At 39.4% G+C, this 13,444-nt stretch overlaps 1 protein-coding gene across 1 annotated transcript in view; it reads left to right on the top strand.

Moving 5' to 3' along the window:
- Window positions 1-13,444, top strand: part of HHAT (hedgehog acyltransferase) — a 153,123-nt gene that overhangs the window by 61,867 nt on the left and 77,812 nt on the right. The window contains exon 10 of the mRNA XM_082048471.1: window positions 10,131-10,332. Coding sequence (XP_081904597.1) covers window positions 10,131-10,332 — 202 coding nt within the window. The remainder of the gene's footprint in view (window positions 1-10,130; window positions 10,333-13,444) is intronic.

The raw sequence follows: 13,444 nt of genomic DNA, 5'->3' as shown, positions 1-13,444 counted from the left end.
TATTTAGACTTCAACTGACAGATTTGGTTTCAGTTGAGGTTTTTCAAGGAAAACATGGCAGTTTGGTGTTGCTGTGTCTATTTAACTCTTTGAAGCTACGTGCTGTTTCTTAGCTGGTTAGCCCCAAGTACTAAGGGTGGTGTGAGCACAAGCTGCTGTTTCGTAGTCTGTTCCCAAGCACCCCCAGGAATTTGTTAGGCAGTTCCCAAGCTGAGTGGCATTTTCTTGCTCCTGCTTGGTTCCCCCCAGTTTTGAAGAAAGAAAAGTTCTTTTGTGTTTTACAGTCTGTTGAAATCTCAAGAAGCAGAAAACAGGAAAAACAATCACTGATGACCTAGTATGTAAACCAGATGCTTCCTTGAATACTTTTCAGATAATTTAATGAAGGAACACTGGCTGGAATGTTGCTGACAGTCTTAATGATCTTTAACCTGTTTTCTACCTTTTCTGGTCTACATTTGTACTTCCCAGTTAAAGCCAGTTTTGTTGATTCAGCATCTTGGGGCTTTTTGTGAAGATTAATGCAGAGAAGTCCTTCTTTTATCAAACAATATTTTTTCTCTCTTTCTAACAGTCAGACTACCCTTAGACAACTGGTCAGATATACAGCTAAGTAGTGTAGGAGGACAAGAAAATTTATGGTATGTTTTCTGCTTACCTGTCTGTGATGCCTTAACTGATGATTTTCCCTGACAGGCTTTTACTGTTGCTTTTTCCTTGAGCATGCACTTTTTTTTTTTCCCCATTTCTTTCCCTTCCTTACACATATATTTAAATTTCTGGATATAGCTACAGCATTTCTTAACTATTACCTTTGCATTGGGATAATTTGTTGCCGTGTGTTTAAATCATACTGGTTTGTTTAGCTCTGTCACTGCTGCCTTCACAGGAACTGAACAGGGAAATATCATCCCTGTTTTTAAACGGGGAAAAAAGAAAAAGCAGGGGAACTACAGGCCAGTCAGTCTCACCTTTGTGCCTGGCAAGATCATGGAGCAGATCCTGCTGGAAACTATGCTAAGACACATGGAAAATAAGGAGGTGATTGGTGGCAGCCAACATGGTTTCACTAAGGGAAAAAAGCACCTGACAAATTTGGTGGCCTTCTATGATGGGGTTACAGCATTGGTGGATAGGGGAAGAGCAAGTGACGTCATCTATCTAAACTTGGGTAAAGCATTGGACACTGTCCCCTGTGACACCCGTGGCTCTAAACTGAAGAGACATGGCTTTGACAGATGGACCACTCGCTGGATAAGGAATTGACTGGATGGTCGCACTCAAAGAGTTGCAGTGAATGGCTCAGTGTCCAAATGGAGACCAGAGATGGGTGGCGTTCTTCAGTGGCTGGTATTGGGACTAGCACTGTTTAACATCTTTGTCGGTGACATGGACATTAGGATAGAGAGCACCCTCAGCAAGTTTGCTGACGACACCAAAGCTGTGTGGTGCGGTTGACATGCTGGAGGGAAGGGGTGCCATCCAGACAGACCTGGACAGGCTTTAGAGGTGGGCCCATGCAAACCTCATGAAGTTAAACAAGGCCAAGTGCAAGGTCCTGTGCCTGGGTCAAGGCATCCCAAGCACAAACACTGGCTTGGCAAAGAATGGATTGAGAACAGACTTGAGGAGAAGGACTTGGGGGTGTTCATTGATGAGAAGCTTAGCATGACCTGGCAACGTGTGCTCACAGTCGAGAAAACCAACTTTGTCCTGGGCTGCATCAAAAGAAGCGTGTCCCAGCCCATGGCAGGAGGCTTGGAACTAGATGATCTTTAAGGCTTCTTCCAACCCAAACCATTCTGTGATTCCAAGACATTTCCCACTTAAGTTTTATCTGGATTGAACGATGTTCCTGACTGGTGTTACAAGAGTGTGTCTATGCTTTTTTACAAATGAGAAAAAAATTAGGTCATTGTTATTCAAGGGCGCTGCTTCAAAAAAAGTAAACATTTTGCTTCACTCTGCTTAATTAAATTCTATATCCATTCTCACTTATATAACAGGCAATGCTGATTTGGGCTGATAAATAGGAATTGTACCCTACATGAGAGAGGATTTAACTCTTCTGGTGGTTGAAGAGTTTTTGACACAGGCTGGAGAGCGTATAAAAGTTCTTTAGTGTGGGAGGTGCTGTATAATCTTAATGTAAGTCATCCTCGCTTTGCCTAGACATCTCAATGCCTTGGCTGTATTTTATAAGTAGTCTTTTCCCAGAACTGCAGACAGTATTTTCTAAGAGATGTGAACTCAGGAGAGGTGAGTGAAATACTCAGCTTGGAATAATGTCAAAGTCTAACTCACTAAATTGTGCACATGCAACTTGGAGGAATATGTAACACTATTCATTATTTAAGCAGATATATTGCTATTGATCAGGTTTCCTGCAACATTTAAGCAGCATCTCTTCTACATTTATTCTTTTCATTAGTTACATGCCTTCACTTTGTTTCAGAGATGCATTTGAAGCACATTTTTCTGATATTGGCTTATAATCTGAAGGTTGTAACACTACTGAGTCTTCACTGAGTTTGGAACTTTGGATCTCAAACATTATTCTGGTCTCACAAAAATTTGTATTTCTGATGTACCCAGGTAAAAGTCTTCTGATGCCTTGATTTCTGCTTGTCTGTAGAACTACACAGCCCAGTGAGGCAAAGGTACTGCATGGTTTGGTGAAACTGCTGTGTGGTCTGTGGGTACTAACAGAGCCCTTTGACATGCCTGTGTGCAAAGTGATATATATAAATGCAAAAGAATCATCAAGCTCTCCACAAAGGGGTCTGTGAAGATTAAACAATCTTTTCTGTTACCTAGCAAACTGCAGAGGGCTGTTTAACTGTATCACAGCGTATCTAAGCAAAAATATTTTAATAGGGAAAATAATATAGGCTCTATTGTAGTGACTACATTTCATGCACTCCTTTGGCAGAGATGTGCTGGAAAAGGTAGCTGTTAAGTGGACGGTGATGAGTGTATTTTAAATATCTGAATCCACATGCATCTGCATTTTGTCTGATGTACCAGGTGTACTAAGATCAGCAGGATGGCTAAATAGCTTATGCTTACACCTGTGGAATTTGAAGCAGCTTTCTAAGGGGGGAGAAAATGTAGCAGGTTATTCCTGGCATGGTGAAAGCAACAAATGACACTTAGCTAATAGTTTTTCACTGACTGAACCACAAATAGTTTGGTATGGGCAGACACATGCACAGGAAGAATTGGTCTCCATTGCTTTAGCTGTAGTTGAAAACTACTGTAAAATGTGCAGTTGCGAATGCACACTTATGATGAGAGGAGAGATGGCAAGGGAAGAGGTTTGTTGCAAAGGGTTTATTTGTGTGGGAAAATGATGCCTATTCAGCCTCTGGTGCAGATTTGCAGAGTTCTGAATTTTGAGCTGGGGCCTCCAGCTTAAGAGTCAAAAGTAAAGCAAGCAGGTGCTTGTGTGGTGAGCACATGCACATGAGGCGGGGGGGGAAATTTCTTTTGTTCATGGTGTTGCCTATGTATTTCAGCTAATGATTGTTTAGTGCACAGTGAGCAATTCCCGGTGCAGAAAGCAGGAGTGGGATCTCTGCGTATCTCTGGGTAATGCTGTAGCCACAGACTTCTTTTTTTTCTTGTGTATTTAGTCTCTGAATCTCATTTTCTTTTCTGCCTGGTGGCAGCCTGGTAACAGGCAGCTGGAGCACTCCTCTGGGAGACAAGATATGTCGGTCTCCTTGGCAAAGAGCCTGACCTCTACCATTTTCTAAGCAAAGAGTGACAGTGCTATTAATAGCTACCTCCTGGAGCCAGGTTTTCAAAGGAGCAGAGCCTGATTGCTGCGCTTCGTGCTGAGCCTAGATATTATCAGCACATGGCAGGTGTATTGTGAGTATCAGGAATGAATTGGGCCCCTGAAGGAGAGTTAAGTTCAGAACAGCTTCAGGGAGCTCTGCAGACTGTCCATGGGAGGAGGCAGGAGGTGGTGGCTGCTTCCCAGCCCATCAGCCAGCTGGGGATACAGACCCCCTGCCCAGTAGCTGAGCTGTGGGCATTTAACTCTCCACTCTTTTGGCAGTAACATATAAGCTCCTACTGTCAGGAAAACAAACAAACAAAAAAACGGGGCCCTGATTTGGACTTAGTGATTTAAACCGGTCTTCTTGGCTCTTTGGTCGTCTGGAACCTCTCCCATTTCCATTGTGATCAAAGATAGTTGACTGGTAGTTTTGCATTTGACTGCACACAGGTGGTAGGCAGGGTCTTTCTCTTCTAGATGTGGCTGGGAGAAAACTAAACACAGCAGCCAATCAGGAATGAAACTTTTTCTATTAAAAGGGAGTATTATGATTTAGATTAAAATTTCATTTGAAAATAAATGAATCTCTTTGAAAACGTGAGCTTCCTTGGAAGAGTGAATTACAAATGATTTCTTCAATATTTCCCAATTATCTGCCCTTTGACATATGGACTTGGATCATTTTTGTTGGTGTTGAATGCAAGGGAAGAAAAATACATGACACACTTTTTGGATTTTTAGTAGCAAACTGCATGCTCAGTCTTTGCTAGGAAACATGCTAACAACTGGTAAGTGAACCAAAATTCAGGTCATATTTCTAAAGCTGAGTGTTCCTGCATATGAGTGTTCTCATTAATGCTTTGTAACTCAAATGGACTTAATTCCTCATTAAACATTTTTGTGGTAATTTAACAAGGTTTGCCTGAAACCAGCGTTAGCTTAGATATTTTAAAGGGTCTGCATTTGTCAGGGTCTCTCTAAACATCGCATTAAGCTACTGAGGTGAGAGAATCTTATAGAGCTTAAAAAGCTTTTCCAACAGCCCAGCAAAATTATTAGACTATGTAAAAATAAAAACCAAAGGGTTTCATAGTAAGAGTAAGGCTTACCTCTCCTAATGGAAATTTTGCCAAGTGATTTTTCAAATACCTCTGGTTAGTTATTTTTTTTCTATTTCTGGTGCAAATATGTGGGGTTCAGCCTTCAAAGTCTTGTTTACAGGAGATGTTTCTGTGATTTAAAACAGATTTATTCATGTAAGGCCCAGTCTTGCAAAGGCTTACAGGTGTGCTTTACTTATGCGCTCTTATGTAGCTCCATCCAAGTCAGTGAAAGCTTGAACTGACAAAACAGGAATTATAAGACCTCACCCAGAAGTAACCATTTGCACAACTGGGCCTGATTTATTTTTTTTTATGCAATAGAGAAAAAGTTTGAAATCAGTGGTTTAAGGACACAAAAAGAAAACACAGGATTACAAATAAATAAATGAAGGAAGCCAAACCCCAGTTCCAGAGGGATTTCCCCTCTAGTTCTTACCCTATGTCTTACCACACTTTTTATTTCGACTAAATCCCTTTTGTGGTGACAATCCTTGGGATAATTTAGAAACAAAATGTATGGTAACTTGGCTATTTAAGTTTATCCTCAAAATTGTTCTGGCTCACATTGAGCATTGATTTAATAACTAATGGTGAAGAACTTCTTATTGACTTAAAGCGTCAAATTGTCCAGGCATAATGCTGCCCAGATGAAACTTCGTGTATGTGTCCACAAATGGACACCATCACTGTACAGAATTTCAAACTAATTATGTCGTCGGGATGTAAGATGGGAGACTTTATTATTACTTTTAAAACTTTTACTGTGCTGGCCATGTAACAGTGTGGTTAACCCTCGAATGCTTTGAAATTTAGAGAAGCATTGGAATTTTGAACATATAACGTTCCCTGAAATAAAACACAAAAAGTCCATTAATTAACTCTGTTTACAAGAAGTGTGCCATTACGAGCAAGTTAACATTTACAAAAATATTTATATTTCACCTGGTTCTGCATAAGACTTTCCAAGACAAATAGCTAAGGAGAGGAGAAGACAAATCATGGATAGTGTACATCTTGCTGTATGGCCTTGCTTCAGGAAGAAATTTAAGCACATGTTGAAGAAAGCCCCTGCACAGAACAGCATTTAAACAGGTGCTTTACTTGCATTTCCTTAAAGATTTAAATATGTTTAAAATTACATGCATGTGGAAGTAAGAGCAGTGTATTCGGGCCTCAAGAAATAAAAGCCCTTCAGAGTGATTCTGAACTGGTTGCAAATGCTCCTTTAGTAGTTTTCTAAAGTTATCAGAATAAAACCTTATAAGGTAGATGTCATGAAAAGAAAAGAAACAATGTGTTTTCCAAGGGAGCGATTGTCAGATCTCTTGTGATTGTTCTGTAGATTACCACTTCAAGAAAACTAACAAAATGGTTATTGGATTTAAAACTTATTCTCTGTAAGTAAATGTCACTTTTAAATACCTCAGCTATTATGTTTGTGCTTGCATGACTTTAGGGATTTAAACGGTACCATTTACATATTTTATCCAATTCTCTAATGTTCACTTAGTGAGTTAAAATTAAGATAAGTTGTGTAAATGGAACAGCTTGCTGGCTGTAGATAAGCTGATTTAAGCTACTGTAAGTGGGACTAAAAGTAATGCACTTGGTTATTCAGAAGACACATACACAGTTATGCTTTGTGAAAATAACATGTTTAATAGCATGTAAGTTTTAGTTTGAAATCAGAACAGAGCCCATGGAAATATGGTAAAGACTGACAGCTTCTTTGCCTTGGGAGGGGAACGCTAAGAATGTCTGTTTAGTTGTGTCAGGGGTGTGTTTGAATAATTTTTACTATATAACATTCTCTCAATATTTATTTATATTCATGTACCTCAAATGCCCCCCAGATGTTTTGAGATATTTAATCTACGTGGAGATCTCTTCCCTGTTCTCTTCTCTCCGTCTGATATGCACAACTTTTTGTTCTGACAACATGAAGTACTTTTCCTTGTTGTCATTAGGGGAGGTCTAGGCAAGCTAGGAGTGGTTGGCAAAGCCTGGCTTGTGGCATTCACGAGTTCTTCTTTGACAGCCTGCCTAGAAAGCTTCTCTGTTCTTCCACCTTTAAATTGCACCTTGGAAGTTTTGGCAGGGATTGACTTTTGAACCCTTAAGTTGATGTTTTGTTTTTGAATACTCACCTGGCCTGCATTTTTTGATACTAAGCATCTTCCACAGGTCTAATATTCCTGTCTGTAGTTTTCATGGATCTTAAGGGGGACCAGCATTACCCATCCCTCTAAAATAACCTGAAGGGACATTGACCAATTATCATCCTCAAATCTAATTGCCTTAACATTCGTTTCTCTTTGGTAAATATTTTGTTGCTTTTCTTTATTTATCTGTTTTTGGCTCACTGACTACTATATAACTGTTGTGTTTTCTTTTTCTGTGGTTATATGAATTAAGTTGAAGTTGTTGCAGACTGGCACCATGCTTTTCAGCTAAGTCTGCCTTCCTGCACATCTACAGTAAATGCGTAATCTGCTTATGAGCCATTAAAAATTCTGCTACAAGGGTGTTCCTTTGAGTTGTGTTAGTCCGCCATGAGGACCCATGATTACTTTTATGTGCTAACAGTCCCTGAACTGGGGGTTTTGAGCTTTTCTGTGGATTTTCTGTGGTTAGAGATTGAAATAGTCTTAAAAGCCGTGTGGAAGCTTAGAATGAGATATTTATGTAATACTGTTCTGCATATGGCACAGCAGATCAGTATGCTCTACAGCAACCTCTCAGTTTGCGTGAACCCTGAGTTTCTAATCGCAGTACAGAAGGACTGTAGGGTAGATTGCAGGTAGATGGTAGTATTGGTATGAAGGAAAAAAGTTGGGAAGCATGCAGATATATAAGACATCAAATCGGAGTAGCCGTTGCCGCTTTATCTCTCTCCCTGCCTCCCTCCATCTCTCCTCAGGGATTTTGTTAGTGAACTGGAACTACTGGTACTACAAGAGGCTCCTTTTCTTTCCTATCGTGCCAGGGGGGAGTGGGTGAGGGGCTGTGTAGGGCTTAGCTGCTGGCTGGCCCTAAATTACAACAAATCGTTAGTTACAAAGTGTGTGTTGTGTTGTAAATGATAACACAGAAGTAACATGCTTCTTCTGTCATCTGACTTAATAATACTGTTCACTGGTTTATCCTCTCTCACGCTTTAGCGTAAATGTAGCTTTCTGTAACCAAATGAGTACTCTTCTGTGAAAACACACAGGGAAGGTATTGAGAAATTAGATTCTAAACTGCCACAGTGCTCAAAGATAAGCAAGGTGCATTTTTTGTAATGACAAGGGCTTTTGCAGTGGTTGTTTTGCAAGACAATTTTGGTTGTCTCAGAAAGCACAAAGTGCTGGCATAGAGCCGGGATCTGGCCCTGGCTGCTCACTGAGTTGCTTGTACACAGCCCTGCCACTATGTAAGAGTATAAGCACAAGAACATGATGTGGATATGATGTGTGGATGATGAGGTAGCAATTTTTTTCTTTTCTGATGTATTCTGTCATGTAATAATGGGGTTTTCACCAATTTTTCTGCATTAAAAAAAAAAACCCACAGAGAAATACAGAATTGCTCTTCATGTAGCTTGAGAGGAATGACTCAACAAACATCCATCAGCCCTGTATACCTACTTTAAAATTGCCAGTGGGAATGCCCTGACAGTGGAAGGCAAGAGGACGCGGTCTGAGGGCGGTTGGCTGCCTTGTGACAAGAAATGGCAGCCAGCCTTCCTTCTCTTTTCTCACGGCAGCTAGCAGGGAAGGAGAGAGGCGTCGCTTTCTGCTTCGCGTTTCTCCTCCAGGCAAGGAGGCAGACTCTACACAGTACGGGAGGGGAAGGTTGAAGTGTTAGTAAAGATTATGTGACTCCTTTGGGCTTCTCTCCTTGTGAAGACCTGTCTGAAGAAGGACAGCGTGAGCGAATTTCAGTTGCACATTTGCCATGGGCCTCACTAGGAGCTAAAACTTTACTGACTTTGAACATTCATCAGAATTATGCGTTATCGCTGTTCAGTTATCTTGCTGCTGTTGCTAAATGCTAAAAGTCAGAAAACAGCCTGTTCTTCTCTGCATGGTAACGTGAAAGCTGTTCAGACCAACCTAAACTGAGCCTTTTTTTTTTTTTTTTTTTTTTTGATCTAATATTTATCTCTGAATGTAAAAACTTATAACCAGAGATAATTTCACTTCAAAAAATTTCCTTTAATTATCTCAGCAAGTAGGAATAGTCTCAAATATGAGTAGAGCGTGTTATGCTGAAGGAGTGATGGCTGAGGAGAACTGTCACCAGCAGTTCTCATAGACCGCATCTCCTCACCACTAACCATGAGCAGCCTGATGAGCTTCTTCAAAGTGTTGACAGAAATATGTGACTTTTTCAGATAAATGCTGGCCATGCCTTACTCAGAAAATGCCAGGAGTGGATGTGGCTCTCTAGGTAGGAAGGAAGTGAAATAACCCAGAAAACAGTGTCAGCTTTCAGAATCCCATTGCTTCTAGTATTTTGACTGAATGAGCTCCGCTTTCTGAGCACTTATAAGGATCAATTAAAGACTGAGGTTCTGACTCCTGGATTCAGTTTAAATACAGAATATAATAGCATGCAGGGAGCTTCAGATAGGTTTTGGGGCTATTTTTGGTACATGTGCTCTGGAGGTCATTAGGCAGACATGATCCTGAGAGTGTAATGTGGGAACCAGATAGGAAATATTTTCAGTTCCTGTATTTTTTAATGAAAGACTTAAAAAGAAAGAAATCATAAGCTTTTACAAATAAAATATGTTTGCATGTGTCTACATTTCTGCCAAATGGAAAACATTCTGTGGGTTATGACCATATATAACTTCATATAATATTTTACATTTTTTAAAGAGTCTTATAAATTTGAATTCACATGAAGATTACGTGTAATTTCTGTGCATATAAGCTGACTTGCAACTACTGGAGTTTAAAACACCTGAACATTTGTCTTTTGCAATTTTCAGAATATAGTTTGTGCTATACATTTGCCTAATGCAGAGTTCCTGTGACCACAAAATTGGGTTTTTGCCAAATGGCATATGCACATATTTCATGAAATGGTCTACAGAAACTAGGGCAAGCTCTAGTAAACAGATAATGTCAGATAAGTATTCAAATTCCTTTTTTATGCCACAAAATAACAAGTTTATTCTCTAGTGGATGTTTTTCTGAGATCTCTGTGAAGTGTTTAATAATGTTGCTTATCTGTCGTTTCACCTACAGGTACATTTATGTTCCGATGGGAGGATCTCAGTCCAGTCTGCTGGGAATGCTCTTTTCCACAGCCCTCACTTTTGCCTTTGTAAGCTATTGGCACGGAGGACAGAGTTATCTGTGGTACTGGGGTGTGCTTAATTGGCTTGGAGTAATTGTGGAAAATGGCATCAAGAGGATACTTTCTATTTCACTAATTCAAGATTTGATTGTAAGTTGGATCTCTATTCATTTCAAGTTCTTGTTTCCTGGCCCCATGCTCATCTGAAGTTCCTGGTTACTAGTTTGGTTTAATCTAGATTAAAAGTCATGGGTAACAGATAAAAGTTAGCATTCCCTTGCCCAGCCTCCAGTGTTTGAGGTAAGCCGTATAACTAGAATTTTGCAAAGTACCAGCAAAGCAAACACTGAATTATGCCTGGTCTTAAAAGCTTCCTCTGCAGTCTTGGAATAAGCAGTGCTTGTCACATTGTATATGCCTGAAGAGAAGGCAGTTTTAACATTTGTATTCTGATTTCACTCAGGATAGCCTTAAAATATTCATCTTCACTAAAATTAGGAGAGTGTATTTCCAGTCATGTGTTTCCTGGACAAATGCATGTGTAGCAGCTGCTTGCATCTGGGAACAAGCTTACACTGGGAAATCTTTTAACACTAAAGAGCCGAGTAAAGAAAATATTATTTTGCTCTGAAGACCTCTAATATTTTCACTTTACTTATACTTTTGACCTTCATGCTGTCATTTCCAAAGGAACAGATTGTCTTTAGCTCACAATCATATGCAAAAAGGACTATTTTAATTTTGATGGTCATTTTAGTCTGCAGGTTTGCTCACTGTTAGATACCAAATCTTCTAGCAACTGTTTGTAAGAATAAATAATTCATATGTCTTGCTTCTCTAGTAGTGATAAGTGCACAGAATTCATACTCCAATGTAGTGTTTTAGTGGTGGTGACTTACTCTGCAGGCTGATGAAGTCCTTATGCTCAAGTAATTATGCTTGTTCTCCATCCCAGTCATCTCAGTTTTCACTGTTGTGGGATCCCATGTGTGGCAACTGATACAGCTAAGTAATTCAGGAACCAATAACAGCCAGTGCTACCTTCTATCATCCAACTGTCCATCACTGCAAATTCAGTGGCAGTCTGAAAGCAGGTTTTTTCCTTCCTAGAGAATGAGCTTATCAGATCCATTAATCCTCCATCTAGGGTGAAACTGAGCTTCACCATCTGACCGGCTGCATGCGTTTGTCTTTGGACAAAGTTTTTTAGGCATCCAGCTGTATGAGGAAAGGGGCTTTTTGTATTTGAGGCCACTGCATCAGAAACTTTGAACAAATTCTTAAGGGATTAAGTGCTTACATAGCATGGAAATGAGAAGGATGTGGCATTATGAAGGTGGAGCTATATGTGTTGGATTAATTCTAACACATACTTCTAATTACAGTTAACTGAGGCTGGCAATAGGCTTCTTTATTTGTGTAAATTAACTCCGTAACAATGAACCGAGTGCATTTTAGTCCTTCCTCCCCTTTGTTTTCATCCAGCGTTTTTAACGGCCTATCCAACGTCTGCCATCTCCCTTGTTCTCCATTTCTGTTTGGAAACGTGGCTGTAGACGTTCCTTAGAAGCCACTTTCACATCTTTCCCTTCAATATTTCTGAAGCCAACATTTTTGATATGAATAGTTTTGGCATCTGAATTAATGCATTGGGCTGATTTTGCTGCATTTGCTTATGGCCAAGTCGTGTTTTGCCTTGTGCCTTGAAGGTTGCTCTACAACATGAGTCTTTGGAAATAACCCTTCATTGCCCTCTCCTCACTCTTCTGACAAGCTCCCATTTTCTTGTTCAACACTGAGGGGAGGAGATGAGTCGTTCAACTTTGATCCTTCCTTATCAAGGGACGGAGTGATGGGACTTTCCCTACAAAGCGTCACTTATGTTTAAAATTAACTGCAAATTCCTAATGCCCTGTATAAATTTCCCTTTTTCTCTTGTAATCTGGCTTTTAGAAGCATTCCCATAGTCTTGTCTCAGCGAGAGGTGTGCTGCAAGCCGAGTCACCATGGCATTGAGAACCCCATTCTGCAAGATGGGTTTTTCACTTAAATTTCATCTGTTGACAAGCTGAAATCGATTGCATTCTTGTGTTTCACTCACTGTGTTGGTTCTTGAAGGCTATTTTTTGAAAAGGAAGCTTTATTTTTCTCCCCAGAAGAGCAGATGATTTTTTGGAAAAAACACAGAGCACAGGTTTATTATTTATTTAACCCATTCTGTTTATCAAACCTCCTCATATATTGTTGTTAAAGTTGAGTTACGTAATTCAGCTGAGCAGGAGGTGTTTAATTAGTAAAATATTTTTTAAAAAAATCAAAGAATAAGTTGAATTTTAATTCTGCTACCATTTTAAAGTTGAATTGATCACAAAGAATAACAAGAATTATCTCAAAACTGCTTTCCTTTTTTCCCCTACTATATTGTCTTAGTTGTCTTGCAAATGAAAGATTTAGAAATCTAAATAAAGCACATTTGAGTCTCGTCCTTCACTGAATCCTCGTGCTGACTAAGAAAAAAAAAAATATAAATATAAATATATATATATATATATATATAAAGAATTGGACCCTATATTTATGCAGATTTTATGGTAGTTTAAATCTCAGCACTTGAAACCTAGCACAATATGGGTAAATAACACTTTTGTAGCAGTGTGGCAGGTTTTAAATGTCATCTCAGGCATATTTAACTAGAATGATCAAAGAAGCATGGGTGTTATTTGTGAGAAATAAAATCAGCTCATGAAATCAGCATATAAACTGCATCAGCATATAAACTGAAGATAGTAAATTTCCTGACCCAAAAAATGGGATCTGAAACTTTTCATTTGTACTGGTTGCAAGCCATTGCCTGGCTTCCTGATTTCAGCTCTGGAAGAGCTTATGTACTTACCAGCTTACACCACTCTGAACTTTCACGTTTCAGTGAATTGTGTTGCTTGAAGTTATCTATGTCTCTTTCTTTCCCCTAGAGGTTACTTGTTAGATACTGGTAAATTAAAGCTGAGTTAAGTAATATTGTCTTTTCATTAAAACATCTCGTATAAACAAAAAAAAAATAACTGCCATGCATCATAAGCTAGGGCATATCTGGGAACTTTATATTAAAGTCAACAAGTTTCATTTTGTTTTTATCAGGTGGTGTTGTTTGGTTGTTTTGGTGTATGGGGTGGGTTTTTTTGTTGTTTTTTTGGTTTGTTTGGTTTGTTTTGGTTTTACATTTTTCACGAGATATTTAGACCAGTACTGAGCAAAGTAGCGC

This window comes from Streptopelia decaocto (assembly GCF_964273445.1).
Source record: "Streptopelia decaocto genome assembly, chromosome: 3".
Lineage (NCBI taxonomy): Eukaryota > Metazoa > Chordata > Aves > Columbiformes > Columbidae > Streptopelia > Streptopelia decaocto.
Note: the sequence above shows the minus strand (reverse complement) of the source record. Positions and strands in the feature narration are given on the sequence as shown.